This window comes from Euwallacea fornicatus, chromosome 26, assembly GCF_040115645.1.
Source record: "Euwallacea fornicatus isolate EFF26 chromosome 26, ASM4011564v1, whole genome shotgun sequence".
Classification (NCBI taxonomy): domain Eukaryota; kingdom Metazoa; phylum Arthropoda; class Insecta; order Coleoptera; family Curculionidae; genus Euwallacea; species Euwallacea fornicatus.
Window position 1 is genome coordinate 726,011 of NC_089566.1, and position 26,979 is coordinate 752,989.

A 26,979-nucleotide genomic window follows, 5' to 3' on the forward strand; every position below is an offset into this window, starting at 1 on the left:
CACGAAGATAGTGACTATTAACAAAAACGTCATTTTGAGGTTATTTCAAGGGCAATTTTCCTTTTTCAAATGACAACCCCGTATTTTTCTACAGATCCTTATAAACCATCAAAAAATCAATATCTTTTATTTGAACAATTTTTTAATTAGACGTTTTGCTGCCGAATTATCCTTGATTTTTGTCCAATTTTTGAGATAGTCGAAATTATTGTATTTTTTTCTAAAATAGTCTTGCAATGCATGTACTGTTTGAAACTCATAACAATCTCTCCAGCTAATAAAAAAAAACGATGAAAAAAAAAAAATTAAATTTACTCTTGTCAAAGTTTACTTTGTAATAAGGTCTAAAGGAAATCTATATTCTTTTTTCGACAATCAATCTAATTGTTTTGTGGGAAATAATTTTCAAATTATTCTTTTCATTTCAAAATTCAATCATTCAAATGGATCGCTAAACTTTGAATGAAAAATTAGTAATTATTTTTATTTACGGAGAAGCTGGAAAAAATGTTAATTGGAGAGTAGAACTTTATGCAGAAAGATTTCGAGATGAAAAAATTCCCTTTCGGACGACTTTCAACAGGGTCATTAAAAATTTCAAAGAAACGAAAACGTTGAAAACCAAAAAACGCTATCGCTCCTGAAGTGCAACACATGAAGGCAATCAAATAGATGTTCTTGCAGCTGTTGCCTTTGATCTCCATGTAGATTGCTGTCAAATTACTGCTGATTCAGGAATTTCAAAGACAAGTGTCCAAAGAATTTTGAAGGGGAATAAATACCATCCTCACCACATTTCTCTACATCAGAATTACGTCAAGAACTCCATGGAACTGATTTTGAAAACTGAGTTAATTTTTGTAATTGGGCCAGGCAGCAATTAAATCGAAATGCAAATCTCCTCTCCAGCGTCTTGTTTTCAGACGAATTCACATTGAAAAACCACGGTGCAGTGAATCGTCACAAACTGCATTCTTGGAGTGCTGTAAACCTACACTGTCTTAGAGAAGTTAAACATCACACTCCATGGTCAGTGAATGATGCAGTATTGTTGGGGAGTATTGAATTAGACGTTTGTTCATTGAAGGGAACTTGAGTTAATATCACAATTTCTTGCGTAATTATTTTCCGGAGTTGTTAGAAAACGTTCCAATTTGCGATTAGACGGGTAATGTGGTGTCGGTATGACCGTTGTCCAGCCCATTTTTCTAGATTGTCTCATGAGGTTTTGAATGAAATATGCGCAGATCAACGGATTGGACGGGGCGGTCCAGTGAACTGGCCTCCTATGTCGCCTGATGTGATCTTATCAGATATTCATCTTTGGCGTTTTTATAAGGATAAAGTTTATGCACAAGTACCAACAACTGCAGGCCACATGAAAAAAAAACTGAAAATGTGTATTAAATAATAAACGAGAAGATGTTGCGCAGAATAAACAATTTTTTTTCGATTAAGAGTTGAGACGTATTTAAAGCAGGAAGGACATTCTTTTGAAAATTTGCTTCCATAAGGTTCTCAAATCAGAATTTTAAATTGATTTCCCAAATTAAAAAAAAAACTATTTTTCGTAGAAATAAGTTTTTTGCAATAGATAGCAGGATTGATATGAACTTTAAACAGAATATGCATTGCAAAATTTTTCTAGAAGAAAAAAGTGTAGTAATTTTCACTATCTCAAAAATTGGACAAAAATCAAGGATAACTTTGCAGTAAAACGTCTAATTGAAAAATTGTTCAAATAAAAAATATTCATTTTTTGAAAGTCTACAGGGATCTTTAAAAAAATACGGTATTGCAATTTGAAAAAAAATGTCCTTGAAATGACCTTAAACTGACGTTTTAGTTAAAAGTTAGTATCTTTATGACATGCCCCACTCTTTACCGAACAACTTTTATTTGAAACATTTTTCATGCAACATACCGTTTTTGAGTAATCTTCATTCACAGCTTTAAATGGGACACACGGTATACACAGCATGTTCATTAAACAGCCCTTGGGACTCTGATGAGTTTATTTGCAATTCAGTTAAAAAATCAGTTATGGAGATATATACGAGGCCAATGAAGGTATATTTTAAAATATCGCCGATCCTATAGGGTGTTCCAAAAAAGCGGGGTGACATGAGGTATAATTTTTTTTAATGAGACCACCCGCATTTTTTTCCTGCTATAAATTCCTCTCTTAAACCTTTACTAATTCCTAGATTTTTTTACCCTCAAATGCAGTGACTTGGAGCTGTGACGTTTTAAAAGAAATTTTAGAAATTTACAGTGCTTCATAAAGCAATTAATATCGTAGTTACTTTAAGTTAAATTTTGATACCTTCCGAATAAGATCTGATGTAAGATCATTTTAGCAGGTACTACCACTCATTTAGCCAAAAATACGCAGAGAGCGTTCACAATAACAACTTTAATTTTCACCTTTTCAACTCCAATTTATTTCATTTTTTCAAATAAGATGGGGTGTGTTTTATGATGTAGAACGAAAGAAAATTCAATTTTCTTCACTGTGATATAAAATATTATCATATTTCTCTTAAAGGTTAATAGAATTATTAATTATTCCAGGAAAACTTGCATTCATAGCTAAGTGTCTGGGTGTTTAGCAGCTCATTTACGGTTTTTTGTTTCTTTGAAATCTGTTTATCTTAAAATTGGCCATCGAGATTAAATATACTCAGCAGCTATACAAATTACACAAACTGAAAACACTAAAATACCTAATCTACTTAATTAAAAATCTGCTAGAAAACCGACAACTTCAGGTACGAATTGACACTGCCCTCTCCTTCCCCTTCTCCCCGGAACAGGGGCTACCACAGGATTCGCCGCTCTCACCACTGCTCTACAATATATACTGTCACGACATATACAACTATGATCTAGAGGACAAGGAATATATAGACAAAACATCATACATTTTGCAATACGCGGACGACACAGCGCTGATTGCACACGACAAAACTACTAAGAAAGCCGTGGAAAAGCTTCAGACGTTGACAAACCGAACCATGACATGATTTTAAAAATGGAGACTAACGCCAACCGACACGAAAAATCAACTTCTAGTTTCAAATCACCACATCAAAGACAGCTCACCAACAATAATGACAGGCGGACACGCGACTGAACCAAGGAACGACGTGAAGTATTTGGGAATAACAATAAACAATAAACTAAAATTTACGAAACACGTACGAAATATTCGACTAGAAATCATAAAAAGGACAAAACACTTCCGAACACTGACATACAAAGACAAAGGGATTAGTATGGAAAACGCCATAAAAATATACAAAACCATATGCAGACCACTATTGGACTGCGGGCACGTACTGAGGGCAAATGCAACAGAAAAAACAAGCAAACACATACAGACGACAGAACAGATTGCACTAAGACTAATCACAAAATTAAGACACCCCGAAAATCCGTTACACAACCCACCCAACCAATTACTGTATGAACGCACAAACATGATAAGAATGACAGAAAGACTACGACAACTACAGAACAGATGGAAAAAGAACACCAACAACTCAACTATACTGAGCCCACTTTACTTAACAAGACAGACAAAACAATGCCGCCTCCTTTTACCTTCGACCACCCTTTGGGAGTACTTCCAGATGTAATGTGACAGTAGTTAGTCACCAAAAAATTACCATTGTATCACAGGCAGAAAGACCTAACAGGTCGATAGCCTATTTCTGAGGAAATAAAGATTGTTTATATATATGTATATACTCAGCAAGATCTTATAAGTTTTATTTTATGTAATTGATTCAGGTGGCAGAAACTGTTTATTAGCATAGCGTGTTTACGTGCAACGAATCCTAATAGAGAACATTCTGATTTAAGGAGCCTAGAAAATCTAAAGGATTGTATTGAACAAACAGAAAGTGTTAATTATGAAAAGAAAACCGGAAATAAGACGGTCTTCCGAGAAGAAAATGAACTGGACATGCTTTTATCAATAGTAGAAAACTCAGGCATTAGCGTAATGAATTTTAGTGATAATTAGAGCAACAGTTGTTCAAAATGTCTTTCGCCATTCTCGAAATATTCTGCAGCTCTTAAGAACAAAGAACTTTTGGTATTTGAAAGCATTTCTGCAGTAATGATCTGAAATGACTCGAATCCTCAATTTCACCTAATACTCACTGTTGGTGTTTTAAAAAGATCTGACTTCACTTTGCCCCAAAAAGAAGTAGTTCAAAGGCGTTAAGTCGGGACTCCTTGGCGGCCATCCACCTGGACCTAACGGAATTTAATAACGTCAGTATTAAAATCCTAAGCCTGTCTTGTTGTCACAAACCTTGCCTACCAATCTATTTTTCAGGAAAATGCATTGATAGATGTTCTCGTATACATATAACCTAAAATGAGCTGAAGCTCTATCTAACTGAAGTCACATTCAATCTTTTATGTGTTCTGGAATGTGATCAAATAGAGGGGGAAGATCTTGGTTTAAAAAATTTGGAAAAACATCTCCGGTCACTCGTCCTTCAAAGATATTTGGCCCAACAAGCATTTAAACTCCAATTCTGTTAAAAATAATTGATTTGAATAGCACGGGGGTTTTCTGTTTCGTAATAGTTAAAGTTGTGCCTATTAACAAATCTATTCTGATGAAAGATGCACTCATCAGTAGATAAAAATAATTTCGATAAGTCCTCTTTGTTATGTTGTTGCAGTATCCACTGGCAAAAATGGATTCTAGTAATCGTCAGCATCAGATAATTCTTGATGGAATTGCAAATGATATGGGTGGAATTTATTGGCCTTCAAACATTATGCAACTGATTATTTCTCCATTTGCAGTTCCTGGCAAATTTCACTTACGCTAATGGTTGGGTTTTCTAATACTGATAAAGTAATATCCAGTTCATTTTCTTCTAATAAGATGCTCTTGTTTCGAGTTTTCTTTCCATAATCATTACTTCCTGTCCGTTCAAAACGTTCCTTCAGGCTTTCGAGGCTCTCTACGTCAGGATGTCCTCCATTAGGGAATCCTTGGGCGTAAACCCGAGATGCTAATAAACAATTTTCATCACACGAACCAATTACGTAAATGACACTAATAAGTTCTTGCTGAGTATACTTCATCTCGATAGCCAGTTTTAAAATAATCAGATTTCGAAGGAACAAAAAACCGTAAATGAGCTGCTAAACAGGCAGACACTTAACCGTAACTGCAGATTTTCCTGGAATAATTAATAATTCCATTAACATTTATGATAAATATGATATTATTTTAAGTATAAAATAATATCATATTTAATGTATAAAATATAAAAATAATATATATAATATATAAAAAAACGTCATAACAAAACTCACCATCCTATTTGAAAAAATCAAGAAAATTGAACTTGAAAAGATGAAGTTGAAAGTTGTTATTATAGACACCCTGTATGGATTTTTGCCTAAATGAGTATTAATACCTACCTGAAATGACCAAAATCTAACTCGAGGTAACTACGATATTCTTTTTTTTTATGAGGCACCGCATATGACGATTTTTTTTCCAAAACGTCATAGTTCCGAGTCACTGCGTCCGAGAGCAAAAAAAATATAGGAAGTAACACTGGTTTAAGAGGAGATTCTAGCACATGAAAAAAATGCAGGAGGTCCCATTTGAAAAAAGTATACTTTGTGTCATTCAGCTTTTTTGGGACATTGTTAAGGGATTCCTTCGATAAATGAAACCACGAAAACGACAATTTGGTTTACATAAAATGAACCGTATTTAACTTGCACTTATATCAAATAATGAAAGAGTTTTGGTCTAAGTAGGAAGAGGGAGAATGTTTAATTGGGCGGGTTACACACTATGATTTCGATCACATCCCGACACCGACGCAGCTTCCACATGAAGAGAAGAAAAAAGAGAAAAAAGAGCAAAAATTACTTCGATTATCCCTTAAGTACTAAATCAGAGGAATTCTAACCAGGGGTGCACCACTACCAAGAACCCTTACGGGCTATGGCTACGCCGGATCCCATGAATCGCGGCCATCTGGGGAATATCTATACGAGTCGCTTTTCTGAGAATATTGTAGGCCCAACGCACTGCCCATCGTGGCAATAGTCCCGACCGAGAAAGCTTCCTTGGACTTGTAGCATATTCCCCAGCCAAAACGTACCCTTAGTTTTGGCTTGATGGGCCATGTGGTCTGGCACCCAGATGATATTCTCAGAATAAGTATCGCCGCACATGGGCATAACTCAAGGGATAAAATACAAATATATAACAAAACCAAAAAAACCAATAACTTAAAGTCCATAACAGACATCCTGTAGGATTATCGTAAATTTTAAAATGTATCTTCATTTACCTCGTATACATCCACATTATTGGTTTTTTTATCAAATCGCAAATCACTTCATTCACACATATATACATACATACATACTTACTTATATGTACGTACATACATATATATATACAATTGCCCCTATTGACTTTTTTCTAAAGCAAACAGCATAACCAACGAGCGTGACGATCAAACTTGCCAGGTCAGAACATTTCTAATGGCGGATTTGTAACACCAACCCCTTCCTCTCTCCTCCCGTGAATTTACCAGGGGTTAAGTATCATAGCGAAAAATGTCCAAATTGATGAGTTGTTAATCAAATCAACCAAATAAAATCATGTTCGAAAGTTGTGTCATAGGTTTAGGACATATCCTGTATGTAAATAATAATATACAGTATGTTTTATATAAAAAATATACAATTATAACTCGAAATATTCCTGGAATTTCTAAAAATCTTTTGTACAACTTTTTTTATGGTACGTTTTGGTATGTTTGCCGATTAAGAAGTTAAAGAGGATGCGTATTGTCGCGACAAGTCCCTGTACACCCGGCCTAACCTATACTCTAATAAACAATTATTAAACAATACTAAAAATAATCGTATTAATTTAATTGGTCAATGATTTATTGCTTATATGATATTGTTGTTTTTATTCAAAGCCTCCTTACCCTAATCACTCTAAAAATTGTGTTGTGTAGTTATTGGGAAAAAAAACCCAACATGAATCAGCGGCATCGTTGGGCCACGATTAGGCCCTAAAGACGTTGGAACAATCCCAATACACATCTGCTGCATCACACCCCGCAATGCAGCACTTACCCCTACGTGCTTAAACCCGGCCACGGTGATGGCACTGATTCCTTGATTTATCGCTGCCCCGATTTATGGGGGGCACCAGATAAATCTGTCAAAGGAACCAGAGAGCCACATCTGGGCTTTGACCGTGGAGATTCTTGGGAAAAAACTTTCCACAAACTAGGGGGCGATGTCGGTTGGGATTGGTCAAGGGCTTACCGTGGTGATCTCCCTCCAGCCCCACCATCCCTGGGACGCAAAAAATGCAACATTCCTTCAGAACATTATCTCCAAGACCTTACTCGTGAACGCTCTCCTTCCCGTTTCTCGATCCCTGAACGCGGAACTCTATTCTCAAATCTCTCACATAATTTAGCTCTAAAGCAGTGCTCGCAACCTCTCTCTCTCTCTCTCTCTCCCGTATCTCGGACACTTCCCGATCCCTGAACGCGGAACTCTATCTCAAACCTCTCTCACAACATTAGCTCAAATCTCTACTCAGTAACTCTTTTGCAAGTCACCTCTCAAACTTTATACGTGAACTTTCTCAGATCTCGGGCAACACAGTACTGACTCTGTAAAAGTGTATGTAAAGTTGTAGATCCGTAGTGTAACTTAGAGTAATATCTGTAGTGTAAAGTAAATTCCTTAATTCGTGTTACGGAGTTTGTCTTCCCCGAACCCTTGAACCCCGTTTACAATCAATTGACGCATCAGCGTCTGGTCCTTCGAATCAATAACTCACACCAGCAAAATAGGAGATACCTCTTCGGGTGCCTTGTGAGGCAGTCGATTCTGTTAGGCAGTGACTAAAAGCCCCTGGTCTATACAGTAATTTCAACATACCTAATCATTCAAATTCGTTTCGTAAATTGATATAATTAAATTTATTTCAGATCTCCTTAATGGCAAAAATAGTGCCATCTCCTGACTGGTTTATAGGGATCGACAGTTTCGATCTATGTGTCAATGGGAATTGGCTGGACAGCATTACTATTGAGGTTCGAACTATTTATTAATGTTTACAATCAATTTAAATTGGATCGCTTAATTTCATTAGTACGACGTGTAATGGGATCACGTTTTGTTTGAAAACAATTATGATACCTCCGTAACAATATTTAGTTTTTTCATAATTCAATTAGCGAGAAACCATTCATAACTACTCATTCCAATTTCAAAACTTTGCGGTCAATTTTGCAGGTGGACCCTGTCGACGCTGGAACAGACAACGGATTTACTTTCACGGCCCCCAATTGGCCCACGGACCCTCAGGGTGAGGCTTACCGAATCACTGCCCAATATCCAGCCCATCCTGCTGGGTCTTTCTTTTACCCGTACCTGAAAAGATTGCCGCCCATTGCAACATTTCAGTTTATTAAAGTAAGTTTTCCAAACCGACGTAAGGAGAATCGAAATTGATTTGTTTCATTTAATTGCGTAGATCAAAGAATATGAACTGTCTGAAGTTTTCCATCACTCAGAAGATGACCAAAAATATGAAGTTCTTAAGATGGAACATTTGGCAGGCAGAAACAGCCATGGCAATTCCATTGATAATAATGATATCGAGACTGCTATCGAGGAAGAGCGATTGGAGCAAGAAAATCATACAAAACCAAAACCCAGGACCAGAAACTACTACAACTCCAACAACTACTACAAACAATACATGTTATCTACTCCTTCGAGTACAAGTACCTTCGTCAGTACCGATGGAAACACGATGAGCAATATTATGTAAGTGTTTGCATTTGCATTTTGCAACATTGCGTGAACATATACGAAGCCCATTTGTACGTGAAATTGACGGCACTATCTCTCTCTATCCTGATGACTGAATTTGTATTTATCCCTTTGCATGCGGGTTGATCGTTAGGAATTTCTAGTTTAATTTAGGTCAAACGTGAGTGCAGGACATATTGACCAACTCAAATTGAGTTGCTTTATTAGACTTGGCAAAAGAGCTAATTAATCTAGTCTATACTGTATGTCGTAATTAGGACGCATTCGCTAGGAAACTTATTAAAGGGATTGGAATATACGTTCAGATTTTGTGTGTAATGGGAGTTTAATAAAGTAATGGAGTTGTAACAGGGTTACTTGGATTGTTACTTTCCATTCGTATATTTTGAGATGCAATTTTTTTTAATCAAATTCAAGAGGCTATTGGAACACTGCGTTTGTCAGTCAGTGAAATGCCCAGTTCTGTTGCAAAAATAACTGCCAGCAGAGTGTCTAGAAGTTAACGTCGTCTTGTGTAGGATCCTCTAGGTGTAATTAAACGACAATCTATTTTACCGGTCAGACCAATTATTACTACTTTAATTTTCTAATATTTGACCGTCACTTTATATCGTACACGCTAATTTGAACAAACAATACAAAATGAATGATCCAATATTGATCCGATATTATCGCTAAAATCGATAAGGAAACGGAAGTTCCTGCATAACTAGGCAGCTGATTGTGGCATGCATTGGACGTTGCCCGTCCAAGAAGGACACGAGAACTGTGGTAGTGCACAGTCGATAAACCGACTGTTTATGATCGCCTCTGGCCAGATCAAGGTTCGGTGAGCGTCGCTTAGAACCCCGAAGGCCTAAGGTGCCTTGGAGAAGCCCGCGTACGCCCAAATGCAATACTTAGCACGACAAAACTCTACTGCCCAATGAGATCGAGAAAGTATACCCTAATAGACCTCTTGACTTCAACGAAGTCGACGAGACGGCTTTAACTCCACTTAAACGAGACGTGATGAACCCATTCTCGAGACCCAAAAGTGGCAAAAGCAGTTTTTGTGCATCTCGCCTCTTTCAATTAGTCAATTAATATTTGACATAGCCATCACCCAAACGAGACCTAACCGATAATATGAATTAACGCCCTTAATTAACGGTTGAGTGAAAATTTTTGTGAAGTGGAATGCTTCAAACAGCGATATATACAGGGTAAAAAACATGTATCTCTTTCTCTTCATGTGGATAACTTTTTTTTATTAAGAGTACGAATTCGGTTAAATTAGCGAAATGACTGAAAATGTTTTGCAACGTTCAATTTTAAAATGAAATTTAAGATATACAGGGTGAGTCGGGAGGATCGTGCCAAACTTCAGGAGCGTGTTGCACATGAAAAATAAATGTAAAAAAACTCAAATGTTGTTATCCGATTTTCGTTTGTTTACAAGTTATAGCGTAAATAAAATTAAAACATAAAATTTAAAAAAATTATAAATTTCATAAGAAATTCCATAAATGAACGTTTGGATATCATAGTAAATGTTCAAAAATATTGCCATTAACTTCTAAACATTTTCGGCTTCGTCTATGAAGAGCATTCGTTGCGCTCCTGATGGTTTCATGTCTTTCTTTAATGGCAGCTGCAGCATTTCTAATGCGTTGAATTAGTGCATCTTGAGTGTCCACTTTAACTCTGTACACTTCGGTTTTAAACCAACCCCACAAACAATAGTCTAGTGGTGTGAGGACTGGAGAGTTTGGAGGCCAACTAATAGGGCCATCACGACCAATCCAACGTATTAATGTATGGAATTTCTTATGAAATTTATAAATTTTTTTAATTTTATGTTTTAATTTTATGTTTTAATTTTATTTACGCTATAACTTGTAAACAAACGAAAATCGGATAACAACATTTGAGTTTTTTACATTTATTTTTGATGCACAACACGCTCCTGAAGTTTGGCACGATCCTCCCGACTCGCCCTGTATACCAACATATCCAGAAAATAAGTGTAAATAGGTGATCATTTCAATGTTAAATATATATTTTCATATCGAGGGTGGCCTAATTGCCTTGGAAAACCATTGCTTCTCCGAAGTTATTAGAGTTGCGTTCAATAAAACAAAAAAAAAATTGATGTTGGCTAATTTTATTTTATTTACGAAGTTTGGAGAAAAAATCAAAATTTCGCCCCTATATTGACTCTAATTTTATAAAATTCAGGACTTTTTTTTCTGTTTTTGAAGTTAGAGAAAATTTTGAGTCTCAATAACATTGTTCAAACTTCCTTTTTCAATTCAACGCAAACAACGTTTGAACATGTTCTTGCATTTTCAAATAATGTGGCTTATGTGCCTAAAGTTAGAGTAAAAATTAGCGTTATGCGAATAATTTATGATTAAAAATTTATCTTTAGAGTGTGAAGGAAGAAGGGCCGCTGCCAATATGTAACGTGACAAATTCGAATCTATTTTACAAATATACTAAAGACTTTTTTTGTAATACTAAATTTTGAAACGAAAACAAATTTATTCTGTTTTTTTTTTTTTTTTTTAATTAACCTGCCAAAACTAGCAATTCATAGTTAGCCTTTACCCGGCGGTATAAAACTTTTTGAACATTTACTTAACCTGGGGTTAACCCACAGGACGGGATTACCCCGTGTTTACAAAACCAAGCCTTAGAGCTTGTGGAGATCCAAACAACTACATCGCTTATTCTCAAATATCACTAGTTTTAAGGTGTGTATACCGTTGTGCACCGGGTTTCTAAAGACACACTAGACACGAAGTCAACTAGGTCACTAGGCGCTGATCGAGCGCTTTAACCCCAACTTCAGCACTAATTAACAGAACTTATCATGTTTTATAGCACCTTTGCAAAAAATTATTGATAAACGCTACAAAACGTTGTATCAAGTTCAATATTCTTTTAAAACACAAAATGCCAGATTATGCTAATTATTGATGTTATTTTCAAAATTTCCTGAACGCCAATAAATTTTGTTAAATTTTCTTACTTGAGAAATGTCAGAAGATAATGTAAAGTACTGGGACAGAATATCTTGGTTAGTAGTATTAATTAAAGCTAAACTGCAGAGATTTAATTACTTTGATGTTCACAAGTTTATTAAGAAAGTTTGTCACAAAATAAAACAATTTTTTATCGAAATTTCCTCTACTCGTGTTCCCCAACAAGGCGGCATTATTCATAGGTTTAATTGGTGTACATGGATTATTCGTGATTAACAAATAGAATGTATCGACGCCAGTGTACATCCCTATAAAATATTATGCCGTGATTCATTTTGTCCAAAAAAGAACATAAAACATTAAAAAAAAACGAAAATGTGCTTTATTTTACTACAGAAACAAAGTGGCCTAACTTTTTTCACTAGTCGTTATTAATTGAATTTTTAGGTGTTTTGAGGTACAGAAAGGAAAATAGCATTTTACAGCGTATGAACAGAGACAGTAGAGGTGAATTATAACGATTAGTAGTGCCAGACAATATATTATACAGCAGAGTTGTGAAGAATCTTGTGAGTCAAGTATTTTTACAAAAAAAAAAACGAGTGAAAACGTTCATCCAAATCATTCCACTCACCCTATACTAATATTTAACCTTAATAAAGGAAAAAATAAGTTATTTGATTTGAAAGTACTGATAAGAGTTATCAATTGAAATATTATTCTTTGCTTTGAACCTATTTCAAACATGCTTAGATTATTTAAATATTAAATGCCATAGCGTTTTTTTATTGGAAGGACAGTGCATAAAAATTTATTATTATTCTTATCTCCTGAATATTAATACAGTAGTATAACAATACTCTAGCTAATCAAAATTGCCGATAGAAGACGTTATAAAATACGTTTTCATAAATTCACCATTACCCTTATAGCTCCATTACTTCTTCTCGACTAATCACCGCCACAAAAGCAGATTTATTTTTCATCGTTTTCCGATGTCGAACAATTAGTTTTAGCGATGGTTTCATGACTTTATCGATGTAATGGCAGTTTGCCATGTATGTTACAGGATCTCAGAGCGGCTACTTACAATTAGAAACCAGACACACAAGCAATAAGTGCATTACCAAGTAACTCCACACCTCTTTTTATTACTGTTTCAGACACCCTAATGAAATTCCCGTTACATCACCAGCAGGATTCCCCGCAGTAGTCCCACGTGGGAACAAAGAAGCCATCCTAAGTAGCATTGCTGATTCTTACATGAGCCAAAAAGAGCAACAATCTTTCAAAAAATATAAAAAATACAAGAAGACGCCCAGGAAATACCGTACGTTAATCTAAGTGGTCTTATTGGACTATCGATTCTCAAAACAAATCTTTGTCCGTCTTAGGCCCTCCAAGAGATTGCAGAGTGTCCGAATGGTCCGAATGGAGTCCCTGCAGCATATCATGTGGTATCGGTGAAATGCAACGTAAAAGAGAGATAACAAAACATCCAAGAAGGGGAGGACGGTTGTGCCCAGCCCTAACTGAAACAAAATGGTGCGGTAGTGCCCGATCTTGCAAGAAGGAATACTTCAACTGGTAATGACTCTCCACGAAAACGTGACGTCACACTCTGTAAATCTTCCAGGCCAAACGAGTTGTGTTTAGTGGAAGTTATTGACGAAAGTGTTGAAACTGACGGTTTTGAAAACAACTTTTGCGAGGACACCCGTGTAAAATTGATATAGGAAGGCGTAAAAACTTCGTGACTAATGTTGAGGCTTTTGAAAGACGTGTATTTTGACTGCCATTTTTGATAGCCGTTACACTACTAAATGAAAACACTACTTGGTTCTTTAATCTAATCTGAATAAATATTTGTCTCGCCTATAATACGGCTATTTTCGTGCATACTCCATTTTAATAAATATTAAATATTCAATGTTTCACAGGCCAGCTCTTATCTCAGCCATAATAGTTAACACTTTTTCTGCAAGCGGGATTAAACATCTCACATTCTGTTAATGGTAGGTATAGTAGGTATATCACATACCAGACAATCAGTAAATTTTGATTTTTAACTAGATTTATTTTTGTAAGAGGAGCTGGCCTCAACTGTTTGAGTTATGAATAAAATAAACTCATAATGCCAAATGTTTTGCTTCACCCTTTTCTGGTGTAAATAACTTGAGTCAGAGACATCTGTGGTCAGATCTTGTCATACCTTCGGTGTTAATTTATGTTCCTATGACTGGATAAGCCTCATCTTGCTAGGCATAATTTCGACTAGCTGTATGTAGGTTTAATGGACAAGGTGAGCCACCATAGGTGAAGTAATAATGACTGCGCACTGATTGCGTTAATATTGGTTTTACAAAAAACGGTTAAAATTCGAAAAGTATTTGGAAGTTATTTCAGCCTTCAGGATTATGTAGTGATAATTTTTATATTAATGGTGGTAGACATTGGTAACTTAAGAATTTCTGAAAATCATAATTACTGCAGTGATTTAAACAAATAAAATAATTATTTAAAACTTTGTACTTCAGAAAGAAAATTTGGCAACATTGTTAGGTACCGCACATTCGTACCACTAGACTCAACGATGTTGTCAGCATTTGGTACTAAGAGATGTCCCAAGGTGAATGCACCCATTAGATTTTAAATAAAACATATTTTTCAGTGGTAACATTCTAATTTTGTCGCGAAGTATCTACAGTATGTCTGCATTAAGGGTTTACCGCTCTTCTAAAATCTTTATTGCTTGGCCAATTTTTATGTTTTTTTTTTTGTTAATCAGATCTTCAAAGTGCGCATTCGTCTAGATAATCCGATGATTCTTCATCCATAGTCATGACCAAGTGCATGCATTTTTATGGGATCAAGTTTAAAAAAATACTATTAGGCCATTTTTAGGATCAAGATAAAGACAGATTCGTAATTAGAATGACCTAAAACCAACCTGTACCAATTTTCATTTTTCTCCTATACACGGTGTTCACGAAAAGCAATAAAACATGTTTAAATTGTAAAGAAATTTTGAAATTGGTAAAACATTTATTTCAACAATAAAACTAATTGATGATTTTTGAAAAAAAAATCTATTGCTAGTATCAAAGAGCTTTGAACTGTTTAAATACTAAAAACTGACCTTGTTACGATAAATTAATATTAATTTCAATTTAACTTAGAATAATAAATTATTAATTGAGGCAAAACAGTTCTTTTAGTTAAATATTAATATTTTCAATTAACGTCTCGGATTTCACTGATACATTTTTCAATACGTTGACGATTATTACTCAATACCTTATTTAGTAGTCGAGTTATGTTCCGACAAGCTTCTCTAACGTGCGCATAAAGCTGTTCACAGATCCGGGGTCTTGTGGCATAAATTTTATTTTTTATTATTTCTTAAAGAGAAAAGTCAATTGGCGTAATATCCAGAGATCGTGGCGGCCAACGAATAAGAGGACTACTCCGTCCTATCCAGCGACTGGAAAAATTATCATTTAACCAATTCCTCACGTCAACCGCATTATAAATGAGTACTCCATCAAGTTGTAAATGTAAATTGTAGCAGTAATGAAGACGAAACTCATCAAGTGCGTCGCTAAACTCATTTGGTAGAAATTTCAGAAAATAAGCGGCAATCAAACTTTTCCAAAAAAATATGACCCAATATTCTTTTGATTTACACCACGGAAAACTTATATTCTGGGATTAAAAAAAATTCTTAAATCAGTTTCACTCTTAAAATAGATTTTTTGATCATTTTAAAATTTGTTTACGTAAAAAACATGTTTTATTTATTTTCTCGAACATCCTGCGTAGCGGAAAAATGAAAATCGGTACAGGTGGATTTTAGGTCATTCCAATTGAGAATCTGTCTTGATCTTTATATTAAAAAAAAAGCTCAAATGGTACTTTTTGTAATTTAATACCATGAAAATGCACGCAGTTGGTTAAAATAACGGGTGAAAAGTTATCGGGGCAACTAAGCGAATGCGCACTTTGAATATCTAATTAACAAAAATAACAGGTCAAACTCGATCAAGAAATAAATATTTTACAAGAGTGGTAAACTTTTAACCCGGACACACTGTATACACGTATCACCAGTTTAAGTCGGAACATAAGAATTATGCAGGTGGGAGAAGGATCGCATAAGTTTTAAAATGCCTCCGACAAAGACCAACGAAGTGTCCTCACTTCGTCGTTTAGAGTAGCACCGATTTCGCTGGCTGCATGGAGGTGGAAACTTTAAAAAAATATCATAACAAAAAGCATCAATGAAATAAATGAAAAAAAAAAAACATATTAATTCTGCGTGTTAAAATCGAAATTTCTTACATGCTTTACCTGCACTAATCAACTTATTTATTTTCCGTTACCATTTAAAACGATAAACCAATCATTGCGTTCCGTTTATAAATTGATCTCGGGTCTATAGCCAGTGTTGGTGGCTCAATTTTGGACCCGGCAAAAGATCATAAATAAATATTAGTGAATTCTAATTGTCACATTCATCAGTAATGCACCTAAGTATGCTATAGTAGGGAAATGTACAATAATTTAGTAATAGGTAAAAATTCTAAACTACTTTAATCCAGCACTAAAACTTATATTAGTGAAAATTTTGAAACGGTGAGAGATCTGGCAACTTTATTTCGACTGACTCCCTGCATTTCAACGTCTGGCATTTGACCACACTTCGTCGGTTGTTGTTGAAGGCATATTAAAACTTGTACGGTCCTTCTCCCACTTCCACATTTCCTATATTTCAATTAAAACTAGTGATATCTGTATATGATGATACAGTGTGAAATAGAATATCGGACCGCTGCATTTCAAATTTTCTGACGTAGCTATATTTTGCAATGGAATCCACCAGTATTTTACGATGTCCAATTCCATTTGTTCTTTTTATCTGAAGTGTCTGTGTCTACATCAATGGAGCTTCTACAATTCAACATTGAACAACGAAATTCAAAGTGTGATCATTCTGAGACACGTTCACTTATTTGTGTGTTTCTTAACACCAATTTGACATTTGAATTGACATCTGTAAGGTGTCAGAAGAAAAGTCATTTATTAATATGTTCATACGGGAGCCTGCTCAATTAAAAGAGACGAACTTCGCATCTAAAATTTTTCTTTATGTGGCCTAAAAATTAATAAAATATTTTTGAAAAAAAGGTTTAATACCATTACAATCATAGAGCACACGAAAAATACGATTCGATAAACAGCTTTCATTAGAACTCTGCTGTATGACAGTATATGAAGTATGCAGTAAATAATAGCATACAACATTTTAGACCTAATAACAAGAAGAATTGTTTTAATGTTCAAAAATGACTAAATGCATAAAAAAAAGCAGTCGATAAATACTTTTGTCGGCGTAAGCAGATCAAAGAATATTATTTTCATGGATACATATGAGCGCTCCTAAGCAATTACATGTAATGGTGTTTGGTTGTCTAAATTAGGTGAATTTCCATTTTTATTACTTACCCAATACATTCATGCAGGCTGCTTTCCAATAGTTAATTTACGACCAAAAATTTTAAACTGACTATTTCGTCGTATTTTACTTCTTGATCAAATTCGGTAATATGGTCAGGGTTATGACGAAGGTAAGTGGGTAATGGACAAGCTTTACCCTTGGAGTTTTAATCCTATCTATAAAAAACTATCCTTTGTCGCTTCAGCTTTGCCAATTCTTAGAAAAATTCTGTATACCTTTGATATACGACATGTTTCTCTAAGTCTTCGAATAAACTAGTTAAGTGGAGCGCACATGCTCTTATATAGACCGTGTTGTTTCTAAACTTTGGCGGCCACAAAGCCAGACTCATGGTTTTCGCAGCTTCACCCTCACTACATGTATCCAAAATGAAGTTATATATATAAAAGAATGAAAGAGTCAATTACTAAACAAGCATCACATCAGTTCAAAAGCCCCATAATAGATATAGAAATTCTACAGATACATGCCAGTTGTCGTACGAATAAATTCATTATTAATATTTAACAAGCGACAATGTTCCCGCGCACAAAGCGAACAATGAAATCAGGTTAACTCTTGTATTTAACGTTATTTGATGGTGAAGTTAATAATTGATGGCATAGTAATATGCCGAAATGTAACCAATCATCTTGTACAGCCCATATTAACGAAATTAGTTTGCGATGGCTCATCCACCCTCATGAGACATGCTTGACGTATAACGCTCTCTAATCTAGATGAAACCATTTCTGTGGGAAAACTACTTTGTTGACACAATTCTACAATAAATTTCTTCACCGACCTCCAATCATAAAGAGAAAAGGTTCCTGCTCCTTGTTCTTCCAGCTGCCAGCGGGAGTAAATCGAACGGAGCTCTCCGAAGTTCACCGACGCAACCAAAGACGTACTATTCCTAACGTACATGCGCAAACGGCAATTTCACTACCTTATAGTGCGTCACGGCAAATGATTCATGCAAAACATTCGACACTATGTATATTCTCCCAATAGCCTTGCTGACTTTCCTCAATGAGAAAAGTTTTATTTATTTTTATTTGTATATTAAATTTAGTTAGTTAATTAGCCAAATATAAATGTTAGCCTTCTTCATAAAACTCGACTTTCCAAACTGTGTGTCTCAAAATCAAAATTGCAAATTTTCGAACCGGATTTTGCAGACTTGCCGTTGAGAAACCCTGCATTTCAACTACTATAACGATAATCGAGTCGTTGGACAAATATTGAAATAAGAAATAAACTTGAAATGTGAATAACTTTTTACCTTATGTGTAAGAGTGTAAGTATAGAATAGTGGGCTGCCCACTACTGCTACTAATACAAGTTTTTGTAACGTCTAAGTACCTATTATTAAATATGTGAACTGTCCCGTTTAAATTAGTAAAATACGAGCTATTGTAAGACAAACTCACATTCTCATGCTCTAACTTGTTATCGTACTTAATGCGAACAACAAGGCAGGTAACATTGTGTGACGAAGCCACATTTAAACAATCCGACTCCTCCAATGCCATAATTTTTAAATATCATTTTTAAATTTAAAAGGGGCAGTTTCTATTGGTACCATGTAGGGGTGTAAAATACTATACTTTAATGTAAGATTGTGAATAATAATTAAACTTTTACTAATACGTTTGTTATCGTATTCAAAAATAAAAGTGGTGAACGACTCTATTTCCTACATATCAGATTTTAATGATTTCAAATTACGAGCACCTTCTACAACTCCTTACAAGTCCTTTTTCGCTGAGTTAACGCTTACATTTGACCATTTGAGGAACTTTGCGAAAAGTATTTTTGAGCATAAATTATTGAAACGTTTACCACTTGGAACTGTTATAGTTTCTTGATGTTCTGTTAATTTTCCAGTCGAACTTAATTTTCTGTATTCTCTGCGGATAAAATAAACGATATATTTAGTTAAAATTGTGCTTTTTCATGTTTTATTTCTTATAAATATCGCCACCTGAATATAACGACTTAAAGGCCACACTGGACGATGTGCAACAACGTCATGTTCAGGGTAGGTCCCACCTGATGTACCAAACTTTATCGCTACATTGTTTCTGCAAAAATATTACAATATCACTAAAATGTGAGTTTTTGCTAACAAACGCAAGGGTTCAAATGCACATCATTTGTCTGTGTATTACTAATAAATTTGGTAAATGGAGTAAATTACGAGTGAAACAGTGGAAAAATTCCCACGGTTTTAAAATTATTTTATGAAGTAAAATTTTGTCTTTTTGTTAACTGATTTTATACTAAAGAGAAAGAGTTACGAGCATATCCTGAAATATTATGCTGCTTTATTATTTTTATATATTATTACTACAATTTTATAAGCGAATTTATAACGTTGCTCAAAGAATAATAAATGTTACATGATTCACTCATGACTTGCCGTCCTTCTGAAAATTTTAAAAAATAATTTTTTAGAACCACTTTCCAAACAGCAGAAAATAACATGAAACTGAAGAAAAATCGCTGAGGGGTCCATCATTTTTCAGTAATATTGGTTGAAAATATTTTTGTTAAAATTGGCGAACCGTTACCGCCTGCTGAACTATTAGGTCGTGTAATATGAAATGAGTAGATTCTCCAAATGCCACATTCAACGGCAAATAACTTCACTCTAAATCTATATTTGGACTTGACTTTTTTATGTGGGAAAGGCACATTCTTCCTCTTTCGATCAGAGTTTAAAGTGTTAAAAATTATTGAAAACTTTTTTTTTAATAAAAATTTCTGTGCAGCCATGCAAAATAGCAAAATTCGTGTGTTAATGAAATATGAGTTCCACCGTGGAACTACAACAACTCAGACGGCTCGCAATATTAATGAGTGTTTGGTGCTGAAGTAACTTCCCAGCAAACAGTATCTCGTTGGTTCATGAAATTTCGTTCTGGCAATTTTGACCTAACAAATGAACCACGTGGACGACCTGAAACTCAAGTGGACAACGATCATCTGAAAGCCGTGGTGGAAGCGAATCCACGTCAAAGTGCGTTCGAATTTTCGTTAATATTCAGTGTAACCAAAAAAACAATATTGACTCATTTGGCTGAAATTGGTGAGGTGAAGAAGCTGGACAAGTGGGTACCACATGAGTTGAGCGACATACAGAAAGGACGACGTCTCGAAGCTTGTGTCTCTTTGTTGTGCCGGTATAATAACGATCCATTTTTGAATCGAATTGTTACTTGTGATGAGTAATGGATCCTACATGACAATACCAGACGTTCATCGCAGTGGTTGGATCAAGATGAACCACCAAAACATTGTGCGAAAAAAAAATTTCATCAAAACAAGCTTATGGTGTCCGTTTGGTGGTCCAACGCAGGTGTCATCCATCACAGCTTCATGAAACCTGGTGAATCGATTACGGCTGATGTCTACTGCCGACAACTGACCGAAATGATGAGGCAACTGACGGTTAAGCAGCCAAGATTAGTCAATCGAAGCGCACCGCTATTGTTGCACGACAACGCTCGGCCACACACCACACAAGTCACCTTGGCTAAGCTACAGGAGTTGGAATTGGAAACTCTTCGTCATCCACCGTATTCACCCGACTTAGCACCCACTGATTACCACTTCTTTCAAAATTTGGATAACTTCTTGGTAGGGAAAACATTCAACTCCGACCAGGCTGTCAAAGCTGCCTTCCACGAGTTTATCGACTCCTGGCCTGAAGGCTTTCACAGCAGGGGAATTTCCGTTAAATGGCAGAAGTGTATTGATAATGGCGGTGCATATTTCGATTGACAATAAAAACATTTCATATGGAAAAAAAATGACTAAAGTTTCAATTCAATTCTACTCATTTCATACTACACGACCTAATATTAGACCGCCTCGGATTTTTGCAAATTACGTTGAAACGGTTTTCATGTCTTTCCTAATTTTGAAAATCAAAGTAAAATATTTAATTTAGCCGCTATACAGTACGTTTTCCACTACTATGCACATTGAGTTTTAGTGAATGCAGGCAAAAGGCAATTAAGCGATAGAGAAATGCGAGAGAGACAGGCTACCGTTTCCCCTCGCATTGCCAACAATCGGTTGACGTCATCGACTCGCAAGAGGTACGTCTTAATCGGGGGCTGATGTAGTTCTACGTGATTTTAGGAGACGTAATTCACGTGTTTACATGTAAAATTTGAATGAGTCCTTCAAGAAAAAATTCCATAATAAATTGTACTGTAGCCTTACCTCCATAAACACCAAGGTAGAAATGGCATTTTTAGAACGCATCAATTCAGAGCGCCGTTTGTAAATGACACATTCTCGGATTAAGGCGTACTCCCTGAGAGTCAGCGACGCTGGCCGATCGTTGACAATGGAAGGGAGAAACGGCAGCCTGTCTCGCTCGCACTCATCAATCGCATAATTGCCTCTTGCTTGCACTCGCTAAAACTCCATGGGCATAGTGGCGGAAATAAGTACAGTATACAGAAATGAAATGTGTGAAATAAACGAAATGAAAAGGAGCCACCCTGGATATTGCTTATATTATCTCATTTCAAGAAATTCCCGATACGTGTCGGTTGATTTTTCTTGGGGGACATGTTATGACGTACACTTGACGCTCGAACGAACAATCCCCTAAGGGGCGTCATTTCGACTAATAAAATTTGAATATGAAAGAAAGGTCGTGGAACACCTAGTTATAAAGTTCTTGAAATCCTCTTTACAGCAACCTACAATAAAAGCAATTTTTACGAAGCTTTTTGCAAAATTTTAATTTTAAATTCGCCTTTAGAAAGCACGGTTTAAAGATATAATTAAATTAATTTCTCGAATTGAGTTCCATTTGGTTCTGCACAAAAGTGCAGTGAGTTCATTTAAATATTATATCTAGTTTGCTGTGAGATTTTACACAAAAGAAATAGAATATAAAAAGTAGGTCGTAGCTTGATTATATGCCGCAAAATGACGTCGAAATTAATTTTTAATAAAGTAGCCGAGTGAGGTTATGTTGCTTTTTTTACTTTTAATTTTTGAGATTTCATTTTAAGGTCGTTTTTAACAGCACATTTCAATCCAAAAAATGTAGTTATTTGAAAAATTCACAATAATTTTTGAAAATTTTGTCCATGTATTTCAATGCATTTGTACAAATGTATAAATTTTTGTACTCTTGAAGACTTATCCGTGAACTTCTGGGGCGATATTTGCACTCTCTGCTCCAATCCGTTTCTTAAAATCTTCGATTGTGCATAATTGTTGTCTTTAATAATGTTATTTTTAAAAATTGGTGAACAAGAAGTAATCCAGTAGCGTAAGATCTGGGAACCGAGGTCGGTAGATATGCTCTGTATGTGAACTTATAAAACGGTTGACATAACTTTCTGTTTGATAACCTAAGGTTGTACGGGCTGTATGAGCTGTTGTTCCATCATGTTAGAAATGATCCTATTATAATTCGTCAGAATGCAGTTGATTAATGAATTTTCCAAACATGTTTTGATAACGCTCTTCTCTAACACATTGTGTTGAAGAAAATTGGTCGAATTAAACATCTAAAGGAGACAGCAACCTAAACTCCAATTCGTTACGGATGCAATAGAAATTCTTGAAATATGTGAAGATTATTTGCACTCCACATTCTCATATTTCCAGAGTTCACATATCCCGACAAATGAGACCAGGCTCCATCACTAAAGAATGATAGATCCGAAAGATTAATATTCATTGTCCCTTTGAACCAGGTGTAATAAGTTATCCCAGTTTAATAATCTAAAGGCTGAATTTCTTGGAACGCTAGCATTTTGCAACGACACAAATTTAGGTCCTTTCTGAGAATTTATCATAAGATATGTTGATCAACTGTGACAATCTCCTCAAAGAAGCATTCAAGTTTTCATGCATTATCTGTCTTAGATTTTCTATAGTGTCCGGAGTTTGTTTTTTGGTCTTCCACTGCCTGACTTTCACTGAACGTTGCCGGTTTCCCGACATAAATTTACAACATATTAGGTGTATACCTATGACTCCGCGTTTTGTTACGCATTTTCAACTGCTTGAAACTGTATAAATTTATTAACAATGTTTATTAAAAATAATTTCCATCGTTAATGACAACATTTTCCCAGAGATTAAGCAATTTATGGATTCCATCGTAAAAAAAATTCGTCGGTTTTGAAGCGATCCATTCATCAAGCCATTCTTGGACTTCTTGGCGATTCTGGAAGCGCTGCTCTGCCAAACCGCGAGCCATTGAACGGAAAAGGTGATAATCCGACGGGGCGATATCTGGCGAGTATGGCGGGTGCGGTAAGACTTCCCATTTGAAATCCTTCAAGGTGTTCTTGACTGGTTGAGCGACATGAGGCCTGGCGTTGTCATGAAGCAGTATGACTTTGTCGTGTCGATCCGCCCATTCTGGCCTCTTTACTGCGAGTTGATTACGCAACTGCACTAGTTGTTGGACGTAATGACTGGCAGTGACTGTTTCGCCAGGTTGGAGAAGCTCGTAATGCAGCATGCTGCGCTGGTCCCACCAAATGCAGAGCAATACCTTCTTCCCGTGGATATTTGGCTTTGCGGTCGAAGTTGTTGGCTCACCCGGGCTCACCCATGATTTTTTCCTCTTTGGATTGTCGAAGTAAAGCCATTTTTCATCTCCGGTCACGATGTGATGTAGAAAAGACTTTCTTTGAGAACGTTCAAGCAAGATCTCACACGTAGTTTTTCGTTGCTCTTTGTCCCTTTCCATCAATTTTTAAGGCGTCCATTTTCCTTCCTTTTGAATTTTTCCCATAGCGTGAAGACGAACCGAAAGCATTTTCTGCGTGACGTTAAGGGAAGATGCGAGCTGTTCTTGCGTTTGCGGCGTCTTCGTCCAACAAAGCCTGCAGTTCTTCGTCTTCAAATTTTTTCGATGGCTTACCATGCTCCTTGTCGTTGAGGTCGCAATCATCTAATTTGAAGTGCTGAAACCATTGTTGGCAAGTTCTGATAGATGCAGCATCATTTCCTGAAGCCTCAACGAGCATTTGGTGAGCGGCAGTGGCGTTTTTCTTAAGACGGAAAAGGAAGAGCAAAGCTTCCCGCAAATGATGTTTGTTCGGCACAAAATTGGACATATTTAAACCTTAATTGAAAAGTTTTAAAAGGTCATATAGCAATTATCACATATAAATAGAAAGCTGGTAATACGGAGCAAAAAATGAAATATAATTCCTTAAATAAAAAAATATTTTTTCAACGAAAATAGAACTAGAAATAAAAACGCGGAGTCATAGGTATACACCTAATACTTCAATGTATTTGCGAATTTCACTACATCTGTTACAACTTCAGAGAATTTTTCACGAAATTCTCGAAAACAAAGTTCACCTCCATAAACCCATTCTCCATTAATTTGATGTCGTTCAATTGTAAATGTTTTCTGCTCGTCCGTGAACACAATTTTGCGGTAGGTACAGGAAACCGAATTTAAACACCAACGATATTATGGTGCTAAAATAGACCGATTTTTTTATAAAACGGGTAAAATTAATAAAAGAACAGAGAAAGGCAAACCCTAAAAAATGCAAAGGCCGAATGGTAAATTATCAAAATAATAAATGATGATTGGCTAAATATCCTTGGAAGAAGCGTTTCGGAATGGAAAATTGGCAAATGATGTAGGTTACTCAGGTAACCAAATATAACCAGAAACGATGATCGACGTATGTTGTTTTCTTCAAGAAACTTTACAGCTGACAAGATATGAAACTTAAGTAATCTTTCAGTATAAATTCGATTCAGTCATTCCACGTACGTTTTTCGAAACGCCTGGCGATAATGGGGGGCGCTCCCAAGTTATTCATTATCATAAGCCACCCAACGAAGTAGGTTTTGCTTGATATACTTTTGATTTAAGGTTCCCCCATAAAAAAAACTAAAGGCGTCAAATCTGGTGATCAGGCTGACCATTCCGCAGTTCCTCAATGTCTATTCCAATGTTCGGTAAAATTGTTGTTTAAAAAATTTCGGATAGACGCTGCACAATGATGCGGAACTCTACTCTGTTGAAAGGACAAGTCGTTTTCGAGTAAATTGTCGTCTCTTTCCATTATTTCAATAATTTACGGAGATATTAAACTTTACAGTATATTAAAATAAATGGCGCTGTTGAAGTTTTCCGCGAGGCAAAATGGACTAACGATATGATTACTTAACGTGCCAGCCCAAACATTGAGGTTTTCAGGATATTGTGTATGCCGTTCTCGTATTAAACGGAGGATTACTTGGCTCATACATCGATCATTGTGCTGATTCATGTGATAATTCAAGGAAAATGAAAATTCATCCGAAAAACAAATGCTATGGACTAAATGCCGATTATTGCTTAGGCTGTCCGACATGATTCAATCAAATTCTAGACGCTTGTTAAAATCTTCTTCATTTAGTTCATAGGCAAGATTTATTTCGTAAAGATAAAACTTATACTCATGAAGAATCCTAGCGACTGATACTCTGCTGACTCCAGACTCTTATGGCAATCCTCGAATGGGTTGCGTACTTTCCATTAGAGCAACGTAGTTTAAAACACCAACCTTACTAGCTTCGTTATTACCAACCGGTACTGGGTGATACTCTCGGTTGTGAACACAAACAGTTTCATTGAAGTTTTCCATCGGCGTCAATACATACTTGTAACGAACAAACTTATCAAGATAAACTGGTTAAATACTCTTGCAGCAGCCCTCGTACACTTGCCATTTGAGTGATCGCAATCTATTACTTCTACATATTCTTGAATTCAAAATACCAGGTTTGCGTTTGAAACCCACTCACAATCCAAGAAATTAAGTCTCACCTGGTAGAAAATACCAAACCCATTAATCTTTTTATTGATATTGATAAAATCCAGAAGCGATAAGTAGATAATTTACAAACCAAATTTGATTTTTTTCTTACATGTGAATATAATAATGACAATAAAATTTAAATTTTTGCAAAAACGACTCGTCAAAATTAATTTAATGCTAGTCTGTTGTAAAGGGGTTCTCAAAACTTTTAAAACTAGATGTCAAACTACCCTTCTTGTCTATTCAAGTTTGAGGGGTTGTGGCGCTCCCTCTTAAGGGATTGCACGTTCAGGCGTCAAGTGTACGTCAAAATACGTCCCCCAAGGAAAATCAATTGAGAGGTTTCGGGAAATTTCTCCAAACAAGACAGCGTGGGAAACATTTAGGGAGGCTCTTTTTCATTTGGACGCACTATATGTACAGGGTGCTTCCAAAGCATGGTCTTCTGGGCACAATTTTTTATGGTAGTTAAAGAAAAAAAAGCTCTTTTAAACATATGGCCGAAAACGGTTAGATTGCAAGATACGCGGTGTTGAAAGTTAATTAAAATATATTATTTAAAATAAATTTGGAACAGTCAATGCGACGTTTTTAAAATTTTGCAATATATACATTGTCATAGAATTATATTTTTAGTTTAAAGTTAAAAATTAACTTTAAACAGTTAAAAATTATCTGCTATCAGTGAGATAGTTAGGCGTGAGTTAGTCGACGTTTCCGTTATACCATATGAAACGTCAATGAATGTTTTAACACTTTTATCATTTTCTAACTCTCTCAACATTTTACAACAATAAAACAAACTTGACTTTGTTTT

At 35.6% G+C, this 26,979-nt stretch overlaps 1 protein-coding gene and 1 pseudogene across 1 annotated transcript in view; both read left to right on the plus strand.

Annotated features, from left to right (window-relative positions):
- mspo (M-spondin) overlaps positions 1-19,284 on the plus strand; it is a 304,340-nt gene extending 285,056 nt beyond the window's left edge. Inside the window, exons 3-7 of the mRNA XM_066296684.1 lie at positions 8,022-8,126; positions 8,329-8,508; positions 8,570-8,865; positions 13,004-13,170; positions 13,235-19,284. Coding sequence (XP_066152781.1) covers positions 8,022-8,126; positions 8,329-8,508; positions 8,570-8,865; positions 13,004-13,170; positions 13,235-13,431 — 945 coding nt within the window. The 3' untranslated portion in view covers positions 13,432-19,284. The remainder of the gene's footprint in view (positions 1-8,021; positions 8,127-8,328; positions 8,509-8,569; positions 8,866-13,003; positions 13,171-13,234) is intronic.
- An 832-nt stretch (positions 19,285-20,116) lies between these two features.
- On the plus strand, positions 20,117-21,195 carry LOC136347050 (histone-lysine N-methyltransferase SETMAR-like; annotated as a pseudogene).
- Positions 21,196-26,979: the final 5,784 nt, after the last annotated feature.